The 25,091-nt window shown below is 40.2% G+C and overlaps 2 protein-coding genes and 1 pseudogene across 4 annotated transcripts in view; 1 reads left to right on the plus strand and 2 right to left on the minus strand.

The window, feature by feature from the left end:
* Positions 1 to 8,654: 8,654 nt before the first annotated feature.
* On the minus strand, positions 8,655 to 10,413 carry LOC131002896 (uncharacterized). Its single transcript, XM_057929390.1, has 2 exons — positions 10,263 to 10,413; positions 8,655 to 9,905 (listed from the first exon to the last, which is right to left on the minus strand). The coding sequence occupies exons 1-2, from the start codon at positions 10,365 to 10,367 to the stop codon at positions 8,745 to 8,747; spliced, it is 1,266 nt and encodes a 421-aa protein (XP_057785373.1). The 5' UTR covers positions 10,368 to 10,413; the 3' UTR covers positions 8,655 to 8,744.
* Positions 10,414 to 10,631: 218 nt separating this feature from the next.
* On the plus strand, positions 10,632 to 11,843 carry LOC131002892 (heat shock factor protein HSF30-like; annotated as a pseudogene).
* Positions 11,844 to 17,920: 6,077 nt separating this feature from the next.
* The window catches only part of LOC131002874 (uncharacterized), a 40,882-nt gene continuing 33,711 nt past the window's right edge, over positions 17,921 to 25,091 (minus strand). For 2 of the 3 annotated variants that reach the window (XM_057929367.1, XM_057929368.1), the window contains exons 2-3: positions 22,011 to 22,726; positions 17,921 to 19,148 (exon numbers count right to left, since the gene is read on the minus strand). In XM_057929367.1, coding sequence (XP_057785350.1) covers positions 18,030 to 19,148 — 1,119 coding nt within the window. In that variant the 5' untranslated portion in view covers positions 22,011 to 22,726 and the 3' untranslated portion in view covers positions 17,921 to 18,029. Of the gene's footprint in view, positions 19,149 to 22,010; positions 22,827 to 25,091 lie in introns of those variants that run through there. The other variant, XM_057929366.1, reaches the window with a different exon arrangement.

The raw sequence follows: 25,091 nt of genomic DNA on the forward strand, positions 1-25,091 counted from the left end.
CCAAATGCGGCCTTGAACCATCCTTAGTTAATACTATCGGATATACTGGTGAATTGGTAGAACTTGATGTCTTTGAACCATTTCTCCTTCGTGTATACCGAGACAACAGTATTAACACACTAACGCCTCAACCTCATTTCGTTCTCACGTTTTTGTCCTTTGCGGGCCTTGGACAGCTCTTTGGATTCATAAGTGTTAGGTCGATGCGGCCCCCACATCTCACTTATATAGGTGATTCTTTCCCGAATATCCTGCTATACTCAACCTCCCCGAGGTGTTTAGGAATCATTAAAAGTCAAAGACTTAACCTTACCACTAAGCAGGTTTCAACACTCAGTTGCTCTCTAGGGAATGCAAGTAGTTGAATGTTCTACTTGGAATCTTATAGCTTAGTTTTCCCATTGAACCACGTTCTTGGGATCTCCAGTCATCATGGTTGGGTTACCACTATAATCATCCTTATTTTGTGGATTTTACACCCATTCCCTCTAGCAATTTATACATTTGATCTCGATTCAAAGCTTTAGTGAGCGGATCGGCCAGATTATCTATTGACTTTATGTAGTCAATTGAGATAACTCCACTTTCGATCAAATGTCTTACGGTATTATGTCATCGACGTATGTGTCGAGACTTACCGTTATACAACCCACTTTTCGCCCTCCCAATAGCTGCTTGGTTGTCGCAGTTTATCATGACAGGCGGCACGGGTTTTGACCAACATGGAATGTCTTCCAAAAAGTTTCGAAGCCACTCGGCTTCTTCACCTGCTTTGTTTAAAGCGATGAATTCTGATTCCATGGTGGATCTAGCAATACATGTTTGTTTTGTAGATCTCCACGAGATTGCTCCTCCCTCTATAGTGAACACGTAACCACTCGTTGATAACGAATCTTTCGCGTCGGATTTCCAGTTAGCATCACAGTACCCTTCAAGTACCGGGGGTATCTCGTGTAGTGTATTCCAAAGTTTAGAGTATACTTTAAGTATCTCAAAACTCTCTCAAGTGCTTTCCAATGTTCTTTACTTGGATTGCTTGTATAGCGACTCAATTTGTTCACTGGGCATGCAAGATCAGGTCGAGTGCAATTTGTAATATACATAAGGCACCCGATGATTCTTGCATATTCTTCCTGTGCAACAGGTTCACCTGTGTTCTTCTTCATGTGAACGTTGAGTTCTAATGGGGATTTTACAGGCGATTTGTCAAACGCATTAAACCTTTTGAGCACTTTCTCAATGTAATGAGATTGTGTCAAAGTTATTCCATCGGTGGTCCTGAGAATTTTCATTCCAAGGATCACGTCAGCTAACCCCATGTCTTTCATGTCAAAATTCATTTTTAACATGTTCTTTGTATCAACAATGATACGATTGTTGCTTCCCATAATCAACATGTCGTCTACATAGAGACACACCATAACGTACCCATTACTAGTGCTCTTGATGTAGACACATTTGTCACATTCGTTGATTTTGAAGCCATTTGACAACATGACATTGTCAAATTTCAAGTGCCATTGCAGTGGCGCTTGTTTTAGTCCATAAAGAGACTTTACTAGTTTGCATACCTTTTTCTCTTGTCCAGGTACTACAAACCCTTCAGGTTGTTCCATATAGACTTCTTCTTCTTCTAGATCACCGTTTAAGAACGCAGTTTTAACATCCATTTGATGAATCTCAAGATTGTGCAGAGCAGCAATCGCGAGAAGCACTCGAATAGATGTAATCCTCGTCACTGGTGAATAGGTATCGAAAAAATCGTACCCCTCACGCTGCTTAAATCCTTTAACGACTAAGCGCGCTTTATACTTGTCTATTGATCCATCAGCTTTATATTTCCTTTTTAGGATCCATTTACATCCTAAGGGTTTACAACCTTCAGGTAAATCAACCAACACCCAAGTATGGTTTTGCATGATTGAATCAATTTCACTCTGGACTGCTTCCCTCCAGAGTAGTCCGTCTGGTCTAGAGAATGCCACTTTGATAGATGAAGGTTCTTCATCTAGCATGAAGGCGATATATTCTGGACCAAAGTCCTTGGCTATCCTGCCTCGTTTACTACGTCTTGGTTCTGACACTTCAAGGTCAGAGCCTGGTCGCTTTTGCGATTCGGGCACTATCTCAACAGGGCCAGAACTAGTAGCTTCTTCTCTAATATTGTTGCTTGTACTAGCTTCTTCTTTTTCCTTGTCTTTACAAGAAAAGATATTCTCAAAGTAGACAGCGTTATTTGATTCCATCGTCATTCCTACAGTCATCGTTGGAATGTCTGACTTGTGAACCAAAAAGCGATGTGCATTGCTGTTTAGTGCATACCCAATAAAGATACAATCAATTGTTTTAGGACCGATTGTGACTTGTTTGGGTGGAGGCACTTGCACCTTGGCTAAACACCCCCACACTTTAAGGTATTTGTATGAGGGCTTTCTGCCTTTCCACAACTCATAGGGAGTGACGTCCCTTCCCTTGAGTGGTATTTTATTGAGGATATAGTTGGCTGATAGAACAGCCTCCCCCCACATGTTCTGGGGTAATCTAGAACTAATCAACATGGCATTCATCATCTCTTTAAGAGTTCGATTCTTGCGTTCAGCAACACCATTAGATTGAGGTGAATATGGAGCAGTTGTTTGATGTATTATACCACTAGCGTTGCATAATTCCTCAAACGGAGCAACATATTCTCCTCCTCTATCACTTCGAACCATCTTAATTCGACTACCAAGTTGATTCTCGGCTTCTGTTTTGAAGTTCTTGAAAGCTTCAATAGCCTCATCTTTACTTCTTAGAAGATAAAAGATAGCAATACCTTGTGCAATCATCGATAAAAGTGATAAAGTACTTCTTACCACCTCGAGTTTGCACAAACTTTAGATCACACACATCGGTGTGAATTAGTTCTAAAGGTTTAGTGCTCCTTTCCACAGAATGAAACGGAGACTTCGTCATTTTTCCTTCAACACAAATTTGACATTTGTTTTGAGTGTTAAACTCGTTTATTTTTAGTAAATTCATATTTACTAATCTTTTTATCGCATTTAGATTCACATGTCTACAATGCTATAAATCACAACACTCAAATAGATAAGAAATAAACTCATTCTTATTATTATTGAGTTAGATAAGCTCATTGGCTATGCTCTACCAAAGTGCTATCTAAACAATGATTATAGCAACTTGGACTCAAACTCTAGTCTAAGCCGCCAAGTTGTCTTGATCAACTTCTACTCAATGATAATGATATCACGTCTCACCTTCTTCTTTTTGAGCTTGTAGCAATCCTTTGCCAAGTGACCCGGTTCGCCACAGTTGTAGCAATCCTTCATTTTTGCCTTGCCCTTGTCCTTGGTATTTGAGCGAGCACGCTTGTTGTTGGAGGGACCGCCTTTCTCCAACAAGTTGCCTTTGATTTGAGGTGAGTTTTCGACCTTGGTCATACATTCCCTCACGTCAAATTCTAGGCGCAGCTTAACCATGAGATCTTCAAGAGTCATCTCCTCTTTGTTTTGCATAAGGTAGCTCTTGAAGTCAATCCAGCTTGGCGGTAGCATCTCGATGACCGCCGCAGTGATGAAAGCTTAGGGCATTTTCATCCCTTCGGATTCCAACTCATGCAAGATAAGTTGGAATTCTTGCACTTGATTCATGATCGATCTACCATCGATCATCTTAAAGTCTAAGAACTTAGCTATTACATCATCACTACGATACTTGTTCTCTAGTGCCTCCCAAAGTGGTTTGGAGGTCTTTACATTGGCGTATACATTGTATAAACTATCTTCTAAACCTTCTAAAATGAAATGTTTACAAAGATAGTCACCATAGCGCCAATCGTCATACGCGGCATGCACCCAGAAATTGGTCTCGTTGTCCGTCGGCGCAGGTGGCTCGTCTTCCCACATGAAATCGACTAAGCCCAAAGTCGTGATGTAGAACATCATCTTGTGCTGCCACATTTTGAAGTGTGACCCACCAAACTTAGGTGGCTTTTCGGCTATTGCATTCGCCCTCGGGGGCTGCATTGGCACCGAACCCGCTATGTTGCCATAGCTCACCACGTTGGTCCCGAAGGCCCCAACCGTTCGTCCAAAAGTGGACCCCACGGAACCACTCGAAGTGGAACCAATCGTTGACCCAAACAAAGTTTGGCCAACCGTTCCTTGCACGGAACTATCTCCTCCAAAAGTTGTTTGGTTAGCACCAAACATGAACGGAAGTGGTGTTGAACCACCAAAAGGACCACCACTAAAAGTGGAGGCAACAGCGGCAGAGGTGGCGGGTGCCACGGTTGATGCGGCCGCGGCGGAGGCGGCGGCAGCAGAAGCAGCGGCAACGGCGTTGGCAGCCTCGGTGGAGTTCGTAGGACCGGTCGACATCTCCAGCAAAGGTGATTAGGTTTCAAAAGTTTTAAGTTCAGTTTACAAGTTCAAAACTCCCACGTTGCAAGCTTATCTCGTCTTGCGATTGCGGGCGTAGTTACAATGAAACCAGAAATGTAGGAGATGAGATTACAAGGTGAAAACTGAATTGAAAATACAATTTAACAGAACTAGAAAATAGCCGAGTCGAGGAGGGTCCTCTGTCCGCAAGACGAGATACGCCCCGGTAGTGCTCTCGGTTTGGCGTGTCGTCCCCAAAGATGAAACGGCTTCGTCTCGTAGGTAGCAGCACCGCACACCAACGAGCTCCGGCGAACTGGAACGAGGCGAGAACAGAACTCGACAGATGCAGTATGCAGAGTATCAGAGTGATGTTGCTTGTGATGATTTTCAGGTGTATTATGATGCATGGAGGCTGCAGTCCACATCAATAGTCCACATCAATAGGGGGAGTTAATTCCATTGATGGAATTCAAGGGTGTCGGGAGTTACAGACAGAAACGGACGTAAGGGTAGGCCCAAAGGCCAGCCCAAAGACCGCCCAAAGACCAATTGCCAAGATCCAAGTCCACGGCCGCGCGTCGGGTGACGGGGATGGGGCCGGGCGTCGGGCGTCGGGCGACGGGGCCGGGGCCGGGGCCGGGCCGGGCGGGCGGCGGCGGCGGCGCGCGCGTGTGGGCTGTGCAACCCGTCACGTGTGCACACAGTTTTATTACATCCTGTGATGTAATAACTTTTATACTGTAATAAATGTTATCCACATTCCGATGTGGGATAAGCATTAAACCTTATTTAATGCTTATCTTTTCTCACAGCTCAATGTTTCAAGTACCCAACTTTAAACAATTATTTCTCACTCACCAGAAATCGGTTTTGAGTAAATAAATATACTACGATCATCTACTCGGAACGTAGATCGATCTTGTCCCATTTAATTATGCTAAATTAAATGTTTTCGGTACTCGAAAAAATATCAAACATTGGTTACTCACAACCAATTTCCAACATTTTGCCCTCGCTCATACGTTCCCTGAGAAACTTTCTAGGGGGTCATCCATCCTGGAATTGCTCCTGGAATTATTCAAAGCCAAGCACGCTTAACCTTGAAGTTTATTTCGGTTTCTAATATATATCATAAATAATTATTTATGATATACATTACTCCCTCCGTCCCACTCCAATAGGCTCACTTCTTTTGGGCACGGAGATTAAGAAAACTTACTTTTTAGTAGGAAAATGATAGTAAAGTGGTGTGGTCCACACCAATTAAGTACAATTTTTTTACCCAAAAAAGAAAATGAGCCTATTAGAGTGAGACATCCCAAAAAGAAAAATGAGTCTATTGAAGTGGGACGAAGGGAGTAGTTCTTTCGGTTTCTAATATATAAATCGCACGACAACAAACGTGGTTTCCTAGATATAAATCCAATTAAAAAAAACTGTTAAATAAGATGATAATTATTTGTCTTTAAGTAGAGTTGTAATATTTTCAGTCATTATAAGACCATTAATTAACAGACTTGTTTGCAACCTTCCGAATTAATTACTTACGTTAACTCCAATAAATGTAGACAAGTATATGTAAAATTGAAACTATAAATAGTGTAGTACCCCTTGATGATAAAATCTACCCTCAAATTTTTCTCTTTTTTCATAGGAAATCAAATACTAATAGTTACTAGACATGAAATCCTCAAGAATCGGAGTTGTGGGTGCAATTTTGATGGTCCTAATATTTGCTGCTAATTATGCAGTTGCATATGATCTCGATTATTATAATAGTTGTATCTTTGGATGTAGAGACAATTGTGGAGGCACTGAATGTGGAATAGCCTGTGAAGACTACTGTCATCGGGTTGAGAACCGCATTAATGCGCCGCCACCTGACATCCCGGCGGTCAAAGGCTTACGCCAATTGATTTAATGATTTAAATATTTTTATCAAAAAATAATAGAATGGACCTTTGTTTCGCATATACACAGGGAAGGATTCAAATGAGAACTCTTAACTATTATGATAATAAAACATTATTCGATATATGATCCTAAGAAATGTTATCTTTTCTTATATTTTCGTCCAATTTGTCATTGCATCACCAATTTCCACTACAAAAAAATAATAATAAGAATTGCCGGCGGCAATTCCCGTTGCTAAAAAGAGGCGGCTTCCAGCGATAGGATTAGCGGCGGCGTTACCGGCAGCAACTTGCCGCCAGCGATCCTATCGTCGAAGATCTGATCCGCGACGGCAAAATGAGGCCGCCGGTATATGCCAGCGGCACTAACCGCCGGTAAACATTGTCGGCGAAGTTGGTGGTTGGCCGGACTTTTACCGACTGCGGACGCTGCAGGCAATCCACCGATGCTGCCGACAATTAGCGGCATTGTTTGTGCCGCCGATAACCTGATCGGCCTGCGATGGCTTGCCGATGCCGGACGGTTACTGGCGGCGGCCGCCGCCAGTGATTACCGACGGCTTCTGTCGCCGCTAATTTTTTAATTTCATTTTTATTTATTTATTTATTTTATTTATTTGTTTATTTATATCCACAAGTATTTCTGTATTTATACAGTATTTCAAATCTTAGACGAACTTCCCAATCGGTCACCCATCTTTTTTTTTTTGATGAATTACATAAATAAATAAAGAAATTCAAAGACCGCAAGACGGAGAACTCGAACCCATGACCTTAGGTCTTGGACATTAACTTCCTACCGCTAGGCCAACATATACACACGTCGGTCACCCATCTTAGTTGTGCTCTAAGTCAAGCACGCTTAACCCTGAAGTTTCTTTCGAATGGTCACCAGTAGAGAACACTCGTATTGTTGATATATCTATTACCTATTAATTCATTTAAAGTCTATTTCAATATACAATATATATCATATATTCATAACATTAGAATATGACGAAATGATATCCAAGTGATGTTAATTACGGATCGGTCTTGTTTCCGCCCTTATTTTTATGTCGAAAAAATATTTATTTTTTAATTTATTATTATTATTATTATTATTAATCTAGTATATATATATGCATAGCTCAACTCAAATTGATCGGAAAAACAAACAAAATTTCAACCAAATTTCCATTTTGAATATGATGCTAAAATAGGATATGTATTTTAACTCTAATAACTATATTTATTCATATTTTTGAATAAATTTTTGATTTTATCTTCTTCAGTAGTTGACTTAATAACAGAATTAATATCTCTTTTTTTTCGGATACTACAAAGGAGAAAGGAGAAGATTTAAATAGAAGGCATTGCTTCCCATAAAAGGCGACAAAATAGAAGGCCAATACATGTGGATATTTAACCCAACCAAGTGGCTCAAGAACTGCACCATCTTCAGGAGCTAACTGTTGAATCCTGCATTTCTCAGCTCTCAAGTCGACGTTGGGCAGCGCCTTCCTCCACTCGCCCGTCTCTGCCTTCATCACCCAAACCTCCCACGAGAGATCCCCACACGCAACCAGGAGCGACAGACACCTCCCAGCTGACAGATATTTATAGTTGCGATAATATGAATTATAAGGGGCTTCACTCAGTGAAATGATCTCCGTCTCCACATCCAGCGTTGCGCAGTACTTCCCCCATTCCCAGCGCTGGAAACCTTCACTAGTCAAGGGAGCCTTCCGGAGGAGACGTCGCCTGAGAAGGTCGGGTAAGTGGCATACCTCCACGTGCCTCCAGGATTCATCGACTCCTACAGTGAGAACATCAAGACCGTAGTCATGTTGTAGGCGTGGTGACAAGTGGCAGACAGTGTACGGTGCAATCGCTTTATACGCCAATGAAGGTGCAGAGTATGCTAAACCACAGCGGAACATGTGATAGCATACGCCTTTACGGGGTCGTGGCTGTCGGAATAACTGCTTCGTTGCAGGATTCGCAAGTTGAAGAAGGTACGTAGTCATCTCCCAGAGCCATACCGTTGCAGGTAGACCAGTTAGGATTCCTTTAGGTGTAGCCACAACAATTCTAATTGGATATGTTGAACCAATTGTTGCATACCTCAAACAATCAATCTTCTTTGTTTATTACTTCATGATTGAGTTATATATATGTTCATAGCTCAACTAATTATATGATTGGTGTAACATGACCAGTCAAAATGAATATTCTCTCTCACAAAAAGTTATACCATCCTTCACTATACTACTACTCTTTCACTAATAAAAGGTAACATGACAAGTCAAAATATTCTGCCAACATAAGCTGATCATGTATCTTGAGAAAATAAACATCAGATATATATATCTGCACAAAATCTGAAACGTTATAAGCAATAATATATCAACTGTTTTAACTTGATCAAATATAAACAATTAATACCGATTCTAATACCCTTCTAACTTAACCACATCAGAGATGCATTCTTATGCACAAAAGCCCAATACCCTCTAGTATAGTTTCGCGGTAGCTCTATGGTGTCGAGTTGATGCGTAACAAGATTGTACAAAATGCAATGCCGTTTTTTATCCCAATAAAAGTCGTCAAAATAGAAGGCCAAAACCTGTGGATATTTAACCCAACCAAGTGGCTCGAGAACTCCACCAGCTTCAGGAGGAGCAAACTGTTGAATCCTGAATTTCTCAGCTCCCAAGTCGACGTTGGGCAGCGCCTTCCTCCACTCGCCCGTCTCTGCCTTCATCTCCCAAACCTCCCACGACAGATCCCCACACGCAACCAGGAGCGACAGACACCTCCCAGTTGACAGATATTTATACTTGCTTTCATGGTACTCATAAGGGGCTTCACTCAGTGTAATGATCTCCGTCTCCACATCCATCGTCGCACAGTACCTCCCCCTTGCCCAATGCAAGAAACCTTCACTAGTCAAGGGAGCCTTGTCGTCAAAGCAAAATCGCCAGACATGATCAGGGAGGTGGTGAACCTCGACATGCCTCCAGGATTCATCGACGCCAACAGTGAACACGTCAAGATCGTAGTCAGTTTGTAGGCGTGGAAACCCGAGGCGATTAGTGGCTGGTGCAATCACTTTATACGCCAAGGAAGCTGCAGAGTATGCTAAACTACTGTAGTACTGGTGATAGGATACGTCTTTGGGGAATGGTGGGAGGAGGAATGACTGCTTCGTTACACGATTCACAATCACAAGACGACGGAGGTCGTAAGGGTTGTCTTTCATCTCCAGAATCAAACCGTTGCAGGTAGCAAGAATTCCAATTTCGAAGAGGTAAGTTAGCTCAGATGTGTGGATTCCACCGTCTGCATCGGCTGTTACATAAATTGGCAGAGACTTATTCTCTGTGGGTGGTGATAGGAGGAGTCCATAGGTAGCACCGTGCATCTGCGCGTTGATGAAGGCATGAGAATGGACAATGTGGTACCACCTCCGGCAGACGAGCCTCGCTCTCTCGTAGAGATGATCGGCCGGCAATCGGAGGAGGATTTCAAACAATAGGTCTGTGGGGAGGGACTCTATGTTTGTTGGCCTCTCCTTTTTACACCTCCGGGAATAATAAGGCCGACTTCTAATGCATATCATCTACAAATTTTTGTTTTGAAATAGCATCATCAGTCATCACTCTACTAATCAATCGACTAACCAATTCACTAATTTGAGCCAAATAATTGAAATGCAGAGAGTAAGACAGCAATTGAACAATTAATTTTTGTTTGGAACAGAAGAGCATCATCACTCTACTAAATTACTAATCCATCGACTAACCAATTCACTAAATTTGTATACAACTGCTTTATAAGCCCAAAACATAAATTTTGAAAAAGAAAACCTTTTCTTGTGAAACATATATGCATATGGGAATTTGAAGTATATATAACCTAATTTTGAAAGAGAGGCATTTGCATATCAAAAAGGCAAAATATGAGGGAGAGTGCTTACGGATTCTCTACTAAGAATGTGGGAATGGGGATCCGAAACGCTGCCGTCGGTGCAGCAGCGCCGTGGAGGTGGCGGCTTCTGGGAGGCTAGTTTGGGACGAAGCATTCCAACTTCTCTATCGATGCAAATGAATTACGAGCGGCGGGCCCCAATAAATGCTCAGTTTCTCGCCCAAACTGAAGTACTACTAAATACTCTTTTTTTTTTGTTAAATCGATGCATAAATAATAAATTTTGGAACAGTTTTAATTAGAATTTTAAACCTAAATACTCAAAAGTTTGTGCCTTTAATTTGATATATGCTTAACATCTTTGTCATTTTTTGTTTATTCTCTTTTATTTCTAGAAATGGAGTAATTTTTAGGGTTAATGGTGCCTAAATTACCCAACTATTTCCAAGTTCTGGTTTGGGTACCCAATTTCAAGGTCTGTAATGAATAATAGTAAACTTTCAATTTGTCTGATTTAGATACTCCGGCCAATTTTTCGGCGAAAAATTGATGACATGGACAACTGGATCGAAATCTTACGTGAACACGTCGGAATAATAGTTAAACACGGTCGTTTTACTTAGTTAAAAACGATGCCATTTTTTAACTAGAAAAGAAATGGGGGAGAGAACATCACTGCACTTCCGCCACATTCCACCCCTCCGCGGCCACCGCCGCCCCCGAAAGCCTTTTCGCATCTCTATAACATCACTGCAGTTCCGCCAGCGTTCGCCGCCACCAAACATCGCCTCTAGGGAATGATGAATAACATGTTCATAATCCTTGGCAGATGCATGGTTCCTTATGGTACCACTTACTAATAACAAGCATTGGATCAATTGAGCTTGAATGAAACGCAGCAATAGCATGACAACAGGGGACACCAGTAAGATCCCAAACTCTACAGGTACACTTCTTTGTATCTATAAATACAATATGTCTATCTTCTCCCTCAGTCACTTCATACCCATACTCACCATTCCAGACAACTTTACATTCCATTGAATCAGATTTGTTGGCCTCAAACAACTTTATAGCATTTGGAGCCGATTCACTCTTCCAAGCCAACAATGCAGATTTCCTATCTGTAATCCTCTTCATACACAATAACCTAATTTCTTCTAACATACTGACAATAGGCTTCTACATACAGAGAGGAAGCAGCAGCAGATGCTGAGTTTCCTTGCTAAGGCTTTCAAGAGCCCGAGTTTTGTTCAGCAGTATGTGGATAAATACTCGAATGAGAAGAAGAACATTGAAATAGGTCAGAAGAGGAGAATAAATATGAGCCCAACTGAAGGTGGAGAGTCTTTTCTCTTGTGTGATGGAGGATGGATCGAGCACGGATTTGAAGGGCCTCTCGACTGAGACAGACCCTGACACCTCTGTTGGTTACACCAATTTGAGTGATATGACTAACTTGTGGGAGGAGTTCCTCAGCAATGATCTCATTATTGGAGATGAGGTAGCAGAAGATGTATTGCAGCTGATCACTTGTCGGATATAGAAGTCGAAGAGTTGGTGGCTAAGACACCGGATTGGGGTGAGGATCTATCTACAAGACATTGTACACCAGTTAGGAATCCTTTAGGCGTGCCCATAACAATCCTAACTGAATTCCTCGTCTTCTTGGCCTCCTCGTATTCACCTTCTTGCATAATCTTTTCTTATTTGATTTGATTCGATTCATTTATGTTGAAGCCAGTCTTGTTCTTACGCCAGTTTAGTTGGAGGCCAAGAGTTAAAGCGTACTGTTATGTATTCTTGGTGGAGTACAATGAATTGCATGTGTCTTAGCTTCACCTCTCTTTTCACAATCATTTCTTTGCTTATTATCTGCAGATGGAATGGATTAAGCTGAAGACGTATCAGAAGGGGTTTAACCCTCCTTTCAGTCTTAGAATGTGGTGTGTTCGCAACGTCTACCCTTTTCATTATTTTTATTATATATGTAGATATAGAGTCTATATTTGTATGAAAGATAGGTTTGAATGTATCATGTTGGAATCATCTGTCACATATTAATCCTAGTTTTGGAGCTGACTTAACATATATTCAATGAAGCTTCTATTATACCAAATGAAGGAACAAACAAAATTGAGTTATTCTGATATAATATTCTTTGTCACTTCTTATTCCAAATTTGATTTTGTTTATTATATAATATGCTAGAATTAGTGCTTTCATTTCATTTCATGGCATATCCTCTGTTTAAAAGCCAACCAGTCGTTAAGGAAGGAAGGATAAGTGTTGGAGCTCGAGTTGTGCTGCTGGAGAGGAACCAATTGTTGGAGACCTCAAACAATCTTCTTTGTATATTACTTCATGATTGAGTTATACATATGTTCATAGCTCAACTAATGATATGATTGGTGTTTGTTTACACTCTTCTTTGATCTAAGCTTCTTTGATCTAAGCCAATTTTTTGCTAGCTCGTTTGATAATGTTGTTGTGTATATGAGTTATTCTTTCATTTATTTATCATCAATTGTCACTAATGGACCCACCATACAACAACTTATTTTATTTTTATATTTTACTTTATTACACTTTATTACTAGTGGACCCACCACACAACGCCTTTAATACTTTAGTCAACGGGCAGTACTATACTTTAGTCAACGGGCAGTACTTATTAAAACCTGTGCCAAACAGTAAATGGGGCAATACTTCAATTACCACTAATGGACCCACCATACAACAACTTATACAGTAAATGGGGCAAATGGGGCAATACTTCAATTACCACTAATGGACCCACCATACAACAACTTATACAGTAAATGGGGCAATACTTTGTGGGCGGAGGGAGTACTTAATTTCATTAAAAATATTCTTGAATAGAATATACGTTGATTTGCAATCCAATAGCAACGTGACTGTGAGGTCACAATTTGTCCATTCAAAGTGATCATAAATATTCCATGTTATATCATCCTTCAATACTACTACTCTTTGAAAGAGTCTCTTGAGAAAATAAGCATCATATATCTGCAAATAATCTTAAACGTTGATACGTTTTAAGAATCTATATGATATATCAACTCTTTGAACTTGACCAAATAGAAACAATAACGTTTCTAATACTCTTTTAACTTAGCCATATCAGATTATTCTTATGCGGAAAAGCTTCATAATAACCACTAGTATAGAATTCTGGTAGCTCTATGGAGTCGAGTTGATGCGTGTCAAGATTGTAGAAAATGCAATGCCGCCAATGCATCCCAAAATGAAAGGCCAAAACCTGTGGATATTTAACCCAGCCAAGTGGCGCAAGAACACGACGAGCATCTTTAGGAGCAAACTGTTGAATCCTGCCTTTGTGAGCTCCCAAGTCGACGTTGGGCAGCACCTTCCTCCACTCGCCCGTCTCTGCCTTCATCTCCCAAACCTCCCACGACAGATCCCCACACGCAACCAGGAGCGACACACACCTCCCAGTTGACAGATATTTATACTTGCTTTCATTGTACTGATAAGGGGCTTCACTCAGTGTAATGATCTCCGTCTCCACATCCATGGTCGCGCAGTATCTCCCCCGTCCCCAGTGCAGGAAACCTTCACTAGTCAATGGAGTCTTGGCGAGGAGACGTGGCCTGAGAAGGTCGGGTAAGTGCTGTACCTGGACGTGCCTCCAGGATTCATCGACTCCAACAGTGAGCACGTCAAGACCGTAGTATTCTAGGTGTGGTGGCGAGTGGTGAACAGTGTACGGTGCAATCACTTTATACGCCAAGGAAGCTGCAGAGTATGCTAAACTACAGTAGCGCTGGAGATAGTATACGCCTCTAGGGAATGGTGGGAGGCGGAATGACTGCTTCGTTGCAGGATTCACAATCACAAGACGAGGGAAGCAGCAACCTTTGGCTTTCAACTCCAGAACTAAACCGTTGCAGGTAGCAACAACTCTCAATATGGAGATGCGATTTAGCTCAGATGTGTGGATTCCACCATCTGCGTCGGCTGTTACATAAAGTGGCAGAATAGTATTATCATATAGGCGTGATAGGAGGAGTCCATAGGTAGCACCGTGCATCTGCGCGTTGATGAAGGCATGAGAATGGATAATGTGGTACCACCGCCGGCACACGAGCCTCGCTCTCTCGTAGAGATGATCGGCCGGCAAACGGAGGAGGATTTGGAACAATAGGTCTGTGGGGAGGGACTCTATATTTGTTGGCCTCTCCTTTTTACACCTCCGGAAATAATAAGCCCGACTTCTATTGTATATCATCTGCTTTTATTGAATAAAGATATGTCATATAAACATGTCTACAAATTTTTGTTTTGTATACATGTGTTTTATCATTCCAAAATTTAAATGCTGAGAATAAGACAGCCATATACATATCAATGCTTCTTTATATTATACTCTTACCTAAATTTCAAAGATAAAAACATTTTGTTATGAAACATATATGCATAGGGAATTTGAGGTGTAACCTAATTTAGGCATGTGCATATCAAACAAGGCAAAATATGATCGAGGGAGAGTGCTTACCGATTCTCTACTAAGAATGTCGCGGAATGGGGATCCGAAACGGTGCCGTCGTTGCAGCAGCGCCGCCGAGGCATTTCAGCTTTTCTATTATCTGTCAACGGTGTAAAATGCGGCGGCGAAGTAAATGAATTACAAAGCGGTCGGCACAAATATATACTTATTAGTAGGGCTTCAATCCAAGCAAAAATGTGTGGGGTGGCCCAATTAAACCATCAATTCCAAAGAGTTAAAATTAAAAATTTTCAATCCAACAAAAATTACCGTTCGAATAGCCCGACATCCGATAGCGCCGACCCGAAATTATATAAGTCTGACTCGAAAATAATGTGTTCCCTATACTATATAAGAATTTTCTTGTTATTTGATTTTCAACTTCATTAATTTACTTATGAAAATTAGTATAATAAGATATTTTTCTTCAATAGTTTGTGAAATGTATGTTGATTCAATGTTAGAAATTCAATATTAGAAAATTATATTCATCATTTCACTTCTCTGTATTTTTAGTCCAGTATTTAACATGAAATATTTAGATTTAAAAATTAAAAAATGATACTTATTTAATAAAAATATTGTATCTTTATATCTCAAAGACTTGCATATTAAGTTATGTAAGTCGATGTAATGTTACTTATTTATGCGTATATTTATTTATTATAAATATAATATTATCAAGAAAAATATATTAGTTAATTTTTTGAAAATAACTTTTTGAGTCCAACTGGCCCGATGAGTTAACCCGAAATCCGAATAATTTGGGTTGTGATTGAAATTTCTAACCCGAAATTTGTTTTAACCTGATTAGGCCGCACCTGAACCCGTAACTCAATAGAACTAGCTTAAAATATGGTGGGTTGGCTCGATTGACGTCCTTACTATAAAAAAAAGGTTAAGGTGCAGATAGGCCCCTCAAATGAAGGCCCTTAGAGCATTTCAGTCCTCTTACTAACTGTGTGTGCAGATTGGCCCTCGAACTCAAAAAAATGGTGCAGATCGCCCCCTCTGACTTAACACCGTTATGGGTCGTTAGTCAGAGGGGGCGATCTGCACCGTTTTTTCGGAGTTCAGGGGCTAACATGCACCTTTTCCCTTTTTGGAGTTCGGGGGCTAATCTGCACACCGTTTATTAAAAAAAATCACATCTCATCTTCTCCGACCAACTTTTCCGGCGTCAATCGCCGTCAGATGAGGAAAATCACGAAATTAAGTTCTTAAGCCCCAAATCGGGAATTTCAAATCGGCGTCATTGCTCCCGAAAATCATATAATCGAAATGGAAACTCGAATTCTCCCACGAATGTCACTGCCCCCAATTGCAGAATCACCCCCAACGAATCGAACTTCGCCTCGCCGATAGTCTCTGATTTGAAGGCGTCCTTCTTCAACAGCACGCCGATAGTGTAGATGGCGACGGGCATCGTCGGCCTTTATCACCGGATTTCGCCGGATTTGAGAGAGAGAGGCGACTCCTTATCGAGAAAAGCTAGGCGACTCCTCATCGAGAAAAGCCAGGCGGCGGGTTCACCGGATATTGCGGCGGCGATTTCCGACAGAATGGGAGAATTATGGCTCGTCCTTGACGCTAAGCGTGTGCAGTCGAGCGAGCTCCGAGGTTTAGGGCCCAAGAGAAAATGAAAGGGGCGGCGCCCTCAGCCGGCCTCGCCGAAGCTTGAATCAGCGACAACGACGATCAAATTTTGAGCGAGAGAGATGAATTAATTAAAAAGTTAAAAGGTGCAGATTAGCCCCTAAACTCCGAAAAAACGGTGCAGATCGCCCCCTTGACTAACGGCCCATAACGGTGTTAAGTCAGAGGGGCCGATCTGCACCATTTTTTTGAGTTCGGGGGCCAATTTGCACACACAGTTAGTAAGGGGACTGAAACGCTCTAAGGGCCTCCACTTGAGGGACCTATCTACACCTTAACCCTAAAAAAAAGAATAGAGTTTTTCTTGGTTAGTGATAAATAAGTACATAAATTTTGACACAATTTCGATAAGAATTTTAAACCAAAATACTCGAAAGTTTGTGCCTTTAATTTGATATATTCTTAACATCTTTGTCATTTTTTGTTTCTTCTCTTTTAATCTTTGTTTCTTTATTTCTAAAAATGGAGTAATTTTTATAATTAAAAACAATTTATTATAAATGAACACTACAAGATTGAAATTAACACTATAACATTTTAAATGACACTATAAATGTTGAAAAATGACACTATAAGATTGAATCTGACACTATTTTATTATACAAATGACACTATAACATTTTAAATGACACTGCTTATAATTGACACTATAATATTGTAAATGACACTGCGTATAAATGACACTATAAAATTAAAATTATTCCCTAAAGTCATTTAAAGTCATCAGCCAACTATTCCCTACAAAATAATTCTTGATGAGCTGGACAACATCATCGCATAGGAAAGTTATATTTCTTTTTGATAAATTAATTGTATTGAATAAAGAAATTTAAAGGCCGCGGCTTAGGCATTAACATCTTATCACTTGGCCAACACATGCATACTCGCATAGAAAATTTAACCAAAAGTAATGTGGTAGTTAAGAACAAGAGATGCAAAAAAATCCCATCTTGCACTTACTCCAAAGAGCAGTTCATCAGTTTTCAAATGAAGGCCGTTTCACTCAATCTTTTCTCTCAGAGCAGCAAAGCATAGTTTAGACCACTTCTCATCATCCCAAACCAGATGCCACTGAAGCATCAACATATCTTCTTCAAGTTTCACAAATCTTAATTTGTTTTATCAATCTATATCTTTAGCACTTGCATAGATTTCTCATTCAATGACAAATTATATATTACTCCATGAAAATATATATAGGTTTTGAATGTATCATGCTGGTATCATCTGTGACAGTGTGCTGACTTGACATACACTCCATGAAAATTTTGTAGTGTGCTGACTTGACATACACTCCATGAAAATTTTGTTATAACAAATAAAGGAACAAACAATAGGAAAAATGATTTTGCCTTGCTTTTGAGCTTGTATTACATAATTCCATTCAAAATATTCTCAAACTGATTTGCAATGGAATAGCAATGTGATTGTGAGGTCACAATCTGCAATGGAATAGCAATGTGATTGTGAGGTCACAATCTGTCCATTCAAAGTGATCATAAATATTCTCTCACAAAAAGTTATATCATCCTTCAATATACTAAACCAACATCAAAATATCTGCAAATAATCTATATACGAACTGTTTTAACTAAACCAAATATAAACAATAACAATTCTAATACTCTTTTAACATAGCCATATCAGATTATTCTTATGCGGAAAAGCTTGATAACCACCAATATAGGATTGTGGTAGCTCTATGGAATCGAGTTGATGCGTATCAAGATTGTAGAAAATGCAATGCCTCCCAGAAGTATAGGCGCCAAAATAAAAGGCCAAAACCTGTGGATATTTAACCCAACCAAGTGGCTCAAGAAATCGATCAGAGAACTGTTGAATCCTGCATCTCTCAGCTCCCAACTCGATGTTGGGCAGCGCCTTCCTCCACTCGCCCGTTTCTGCCTTCAACTCCCAAACCTCCCACGACAGATCCCCACACCCAACCAGGAGCGACAGACACCTCCCAGTTGACAGATAATAATAATACTTGTATTGGTAAGGGGCTTCACTCAGTGTAATGATCTCCGTCTCCACATCCATCGTCGCGCAGTGTCTCCCCCTTCCCCAATGCAAGAAACCTTCACTAGTCAAGGGAGCCTTACTGAAGAAAAATGACCTGACATGGTCGGAGAGGTGGTGAACCTCGACGTGCCTCCAGGATTCATCGACTCCAACAGTGAGCACGTCAAGACCGTAGTCAGCAGCTGGTAGGCGTGGTGGCGAGGTGCAAACAGTGTACTTTTGAATCACTTTATACGCCAAGGAAGCTGCAGAGTATGCAAAACCATACACGAGCTGGCCATAGGATATGCGTCTAGGTAATGCCGGGAGGAGGAATGACTGCTTCGTTGCAGGATTCACAAGGCGAAGGGGGCAGTCATGTTTGGTATCCATCACCAGAGCCATCTCCAGAACCAAACCGTTGCAGGTAGCAGGAAATCCCAATTTGGGGGTGTGATTTAGCTCAGATGTGTGGATTCCACCGTCTGTGTCGGCTGTTACATAAAGTGGCAGATGAAGTGGCAGAGTATTATCATTTAGGGGCCATAAAAGGAGTCCATAGATAGCACCATGCATCTGCGCGTTGATGAAGGCATGAGAATGGATAATGTGGTACCACCGCCGGCACACGAGCCTCGCTCTCTCGTAGAGATGATCGGCCGGCAATCGGAGGAGAATTTCGAACAGTAGGTCTGTGGGGAGGGTCTCTATGTTTGTTGGCCTCTCTTTTCCAACGTATATCATCTGCTTTTATTGAATACGGATATGTCATATATATTTTCAGAAACATGTCTTATCTACAAATTTTTGCTGTGTATACATGTGTTTTATCAGCCCAAATTTCAAATATAAAAATATTTTGTTATAAAACATATATGCTTACGGAATTTGAGGTGTAACCTAATTTTGAAAGACCGGCATGTGCATATGAAACAAGGCAAAATATGAGGGAGAGAGTGCTTATGAATAAATGTGTTTTATCCAAACTTAAATACAGAGAATAAGACAGCCATATACATATCGTTGATATCAATGTCTTTTTATATCAAAACTTAAATGCAGAGAAGAGAAAATACGAGGGAGAGTGCTTACCGGCTTCTTGTGGAAGACTGGTTTCGTACGAAGCATTTCAGCTTTTCTATTTCCGGTGAACTGTGTAGAACACCGCGGCGGCGTAAATGAATTACAAGCAGCTTGGTTGACACTTGATAGCTTGGAGAAAAAGAAGAAACACGTGAAATCAAAGAAATTGCTTGAAGCGGGAAAAAATTGTCTCTCAGAAAATTCGTCGAACACACGGGGTGCAGAACGAAGAAACTAATTTTATTTGATTTTCTATTAGAAAGAAAATCAAATAACTCATGTGCATTACACATTATTCATCCGCTACAAAAAATGAGTTTAGGAAACGTGGTTTTGTTCGCAAATTAGGGTTCAATCAACTAATTTCTTTATACATTCATAGAGAGATTAGTATTGCGAGATGAAGCTGCTTGAGCTTCCGATATGATGAAGTCAATTTATACCAAATCGATCAGCAGGCGATGGAGATTGAGGCGTTGAAGGGATAATGAATGATTGGGCAGAATGGTGGCGGCGTGAATGAGGGAGAATAGGGCGGAAACTGTGTATTTATTTAGAAGTGGTCATTAGATATATGTAAGTCTTGGATACATAAAAATGCAATATTTTTATTAGATAAGTATCATTTTTTAATTTTTTACATCTAAACTTTTTATGTTAAGTATTGGATAAAAAATACATAGAAGTGAAATGATGAGTATAACATCTGATATTGAATTTCTATTATTGAATCAAAATATATTTCCCAAACTATTGGAAAAAATATCTTATTATACAAATTTTCATAAGCAAAGTAATGAAGTTGAAAATCAAATAACGAGAAAATTTGCAATATAATCAAGCGAACACATTATTTTCGGGTAAGCCCTACATGATTTCGGGCCGACCCTATCGGGTGTTGAGCTATTCGGTTACGAGCTAATCAGGTTTTAATTTTTATTGGGTTTAAAATTTTGAGCCGAACCCTCTCGAATTGACAGATTAATTGGGCTAACCCACGAATTTCAGGTTAAATTGACATCCCTACTCACGCCACCGCACGTTGTGCCCATTTCCTATTGAGAAACTCACCTGAAAATGAAGTTCATTCTACTTTAAACTCGTTTTTTCTGCAAAGTCGGCCCGCCGCAGCTGCAGCGATGGAAGCTTGCTTAGTGAATACGAACAATGAAATTCAAATATATTGGTGAGCGAACCCTCCTTTGTACGGAGTATTTTTTTGGGAGAAGTAGCAAACTCTAATTGTTCACAACTACAATGTAGTTACTGCGCCAACTGATTTTTGGTACATGCCTAACATCAGGCATGTTGAGTTCACAAAGCTTCATCTCCCATATCCTCCTAACGACCAAGATGACATTGTTTTGGGAAATCCCCAAAGGTACCCTTCAAGTTAATGTTGAGCTTGGGGATGAGAACGAAGCACGACTGGAGGCATGTTGAGTTCACAAAGCTTCATCTCCTTCAAGTTAATGTTGAGCTTGGGGATGAGAACGAAGCACGACTGGAGGCATGTTGAGTTCACAAAGCTTCATCTCCCAGACCCTCCTAACGACCAAGATGACATTGTTTTGGGAAATCCCCAAAGGTACCCTTCAAGTTAATGTTGAGCTTGGGGATTTCAAGTTAATGTTGAACTTGGGGATGAGAACGAAGCACGACTGGAGAGCTTGGCCAGTCCTAACTTTCGCGTCAAGAAGGAGGAGATAAAGAGAGACAACCATTGTTGAGCTGAAAGAGACAATTCAAGAACTATTTTCCATTCACAAATATCACTGATATGTTTTGAGTTATGGTTAAATATTTTGAGTGAGATGTTATTGTACTTTTAAAGTTTGGTAGATGATTTTTCTGAAATGGTGAATTTTTCGGAAAATGAACCTATTTTTGCTTATTTGATGTTTTGATTGGTTGAAACTCTTATTTTAGTTAGTAAATTTTAGGGTGTTACAAATGCCAAAAAAAACAACCGAAATCCCATTTAAATTGCCCCAAGAAAATAACTCAAGCTATCAAATAAACAACAAATATGAACACGATAATTTAAGAAGAATGTTATAAATAATAATGTTTCTAAACTCTCTTAACTTAAACCAAATATAAACAATAATAACAATAATACACTTTTAACTTAGCCATATCAGATTATTCTTATGCGGAAGAGCTTGATAACCACCAGTAGTATAGGATTTTGGTAGCTCTATGGAGTGGAGTTGATGCGTATCAAGATTGTACAAAATGCAATGCCGCCATTGGCTCCCATAATAATAATATCCGTCAAAATAAAACGCCAAAACATGTGGATATTTAACCCAACCAAGTGGCTCAAGAACTGCACCATCTTTAGGAGCTAACTGTTGAATCCTGCATTTCTCAGCTCTTAAATCGACATTGGGCAGCGCCTTCCTCCACTCGCCCATCTCTGCCTTCATCTCCCAAACCTCCCACGACAGATCACCACACGCAACCATGAGCGACAGACACCTACCAGTCGACAGATAATAATAGTCGCATGCATTGTACTCATAAGGGGCTTCACTCAGTGTAATGATCTCCGTCTCCACATCCATCGTTGCGCAGTATCTCCCCCCCTCCCCAATGCAAGAACCCTTCACTAGTCAAGGGAGCCTTACAGAAAAAGAATGACCTGACATGGTCGGGGAGGTGGTGAACCTCGACGTGCCTCCAGGATTCATCGACTCCAACAGTGAGCACGTCAGCTGCTAAGCGTGGTGGCGAATGGAAAAGAGCGCACAGTTGAATCACTTTATATGCCGAGGAAGCTGCAGAATATGCAAAACCATACTCGAACCGGGCATAGGATAGGTGTCTAGGTAATGCTGGGAGGAGGAATGACTGCTTCGTTGCAGGATTCACGAGGCGAAGGGGCCAGTAATCTTTGGCATCCAGAACCAAACCGTTGCAGGTAGCACGAACTCCCCATTTGGAGAAGTGATTTAGCTCAGATGAGTGGATTCCACCATCTGCGTCGGCTGTTACATAAAGTGGATGAAGTGGCAGAGTATAACGCTTTAGGGGGCATAAAAGGAGTCCATAGGTAGCACCGTGTATCTGCGCGTTGATGAAGGCATGAGAATGGATAATGTGGCACCACCACCGGCACACGAGCCTCGCTCTCTCGTAGAGATGATCGGCCGGAAGACGTAGGAGAATTTCAAACAATAGCTCTTTGGGGAGGGACTCTATGTTGTTGGCCTCTCCTTTCCAACGTATATCATCTGCTTTTATTGAATACAGATATGTCATATGTATTGTCAGAAACATGTATCTTATCTACAAATTTTTGTTCTGTATACATGTGTTTTATCAGCCCTAATTTCAAATATAACAATATTTTGTTATGAAACTTACATGCATACGGAATTTGAGGTGTGACCTAATTTTGAAAGAGAGGCATGTGCATATGAAACAAGGGACAATATGAGGGAGAGTGCTTACGGATTCTCTACTAAGAATGTCGGAATGGGGATCCGGATCACTGGCAGCGGCGCAGAGGCAGCTTCTTGTGGAAGACTGGTTTCATACGAAGCTTTTCAGCTTTTCTATTTCCGATGAACTATGTAGAACTCTGCGGCGGAGAAAAAAAAAAAAAAGAAACACGTGAAATCAAAGAAATTGCGTGAAGAGGGGAAAAATTGTCTCTCAGAAAATTCGTCGAACACACAGGGTGCGGAACGAAGAAACTAATTTTATTTGATTTTCTATTAGAAAGAAAATCAAATAAGTCATGTGCATTACACATTATCCATCCGCTACAAAAAAACTGAGTTTAGGCAACGTGGTTCTGTTTGCAAATTAGGGTTCAATCAACTAATTTGTTTGTACATTCATAGAGAGATGAGTATGGCGAGATGAAGCTTCCGATATGATGAAGTCAATTTATACCAAATCGATCAGCAGGCGATGGAGATTGAGACGTTGAAGGGATAATGAATGATTGGGCAGAGTGTGTGGCGGCGTGAATGATGGAGAATAGGGCTATAGTTATTTAATTTGAATTAGAATGGGCCATTGTTGGGTTTTAGGTTTATTTCGGTGGGCGGGAAACTGCTGTATTTATTTAGGTTTACTCCGCCGCAGCGTACGAAACCAGTCATCCGCAAGCCGCCGCCTCCGCGCCGCTTCCGATATGTATTTATAGGAAGGAAGAACCCTAAATCTCGAATAAAGAGGGTAAAATGCAGTAAACCCTAATTTTCAACTAAATTCCAGTTTCTGAACTTCGACTAGTAAAACGATGTCGTTTTATGTTTATGTGAAACGGCGTCGTTTAAGTCATCAAACGATATAGCCACGCTGACTTTCCGACTGCCAGCTCGAATTTAATTTTGGGGGGGGGGGGAATGTGGACGGGGAAATTTCCTTTTAATTTAATTTCCAATTCATGTATTATCTGGTAAAAAAAATTTGTCATGGGAAAAAAAATCAAAAAATGAAAAAGAAATTTAACCCTAATTTGTAATATTAACAAGACCTATATAATATTATTGGAGTATTATTTTAATATTTTGTTAAAATTGATAATTTTTTAAATTTATTTAAATAGGGACAAAGAAATTTATTAATTTGCAGAGTCTATTAATTTATTTAAGTATTATTTTAGAGTGGTTTTTGTATAGTCTATTAATGCGTACAACATACGTACGCACTGATGCTTGTTGATCAAAATATCTTAATTTTTCCATTATAATATGCCGGGAAAATAGCAAGTAGACCAATTGCAAATTAAAAATTTAAATATAATAATATTATATTTATATTTATACTTCTTTATGCTAGTTTATCAAAATATCTTAATCTTTCAATTATAATATTTCATCGATGCAAGGACTGCTTCGCACCTGCTCGGAAACTTGTATGACAGAGCGTACAACCTCATCATCATATGATGAGTATTTGCAGAGGATTAGTTTCCCACACTCCCCCAAGAAGTTGAAGTTATCTCTTAATACCTTTCATCATGTGGAGTTGGAAGAGATATTGGAAAAGTTAGGGTGGTTGCCCCTTCTTCACAAGTTAGTATTACATCGTGGTACCTTCCAAACAGGCAAGTGGGACACTATCGAGGGCCAATTCCGTAGCCTCGAGCTACGGAATTGGAGGAGATCCCTTCCGAAGTCGGAGAAATAGCAACGCTGAAATTAATTAATTTGGAAAATTGCAGTGAATCAGCGGTAGTCAGGGGCGTAGCCGGGGGGGCTAAAGCCCCCCCCAATTTTGAAAAAAAAATATTAATTTTATATAATATACATATATTATTTATATTTTAAAGGACACATAACTGGGGATAGACCGTTGAATCGAAAAAAAGAAATTAGAAGTAAACCCTTGGCTTGGCTATGATCACTGATTTGGGAAGTTTTGCTCAAGAAATGGTTCAAAGTGGCAATCATTTAATTTTTCAATTGGTTTATCGCATGATTGAGTTGACATTAGTATTACCTGTAGCCACTGCTTCTGTTGAGAGAGCATTTTCTGCAATGAAGATTGTCAAAAGTGATTTGCGAAATCGTATGCAGGACGAGTGGATGAATGACAGTTTGATCGTATACATTGAAAAGAATATTTTCTCAACGATTGATA

Source organism: Salvia miltiorrhiza, unplaced genomic scaffold (assembly GCF_028751815.1).
Source record: "Salvia miltiorrhiza cultivar Shanhuang (shh) unplaced genomic scaffold, IMPLAD_Smil_shh fragScaff_scaffold_2_2:::fragment_3, whole genome shotgun sequence".
Lineage (NCBI taxonomy): Eukaryota > Viridiplantae > Streptophyta > Magnoliopsida > Lamiales > Lamiaceae > Salvia > Salvia miltiorrhiza.

Bases quoted from the DNA above. Each gene is read 5' to 3' on its own strand.
- LOC131002896 (XM_057929390.1), bottom strand. From the start codon at position 10,367: ATGCTTCGTCCCAAACTAGCCTCCCAGAAGCCGCCACCTCCACGGCGC. The intron at 9,906-10,262 runs GTAAGCACTCTC...AAAAATTTGTAG, and splicing joins ACATTCTTAGTAGAGAATCC to ATGATATGCATTAGAAGTCG.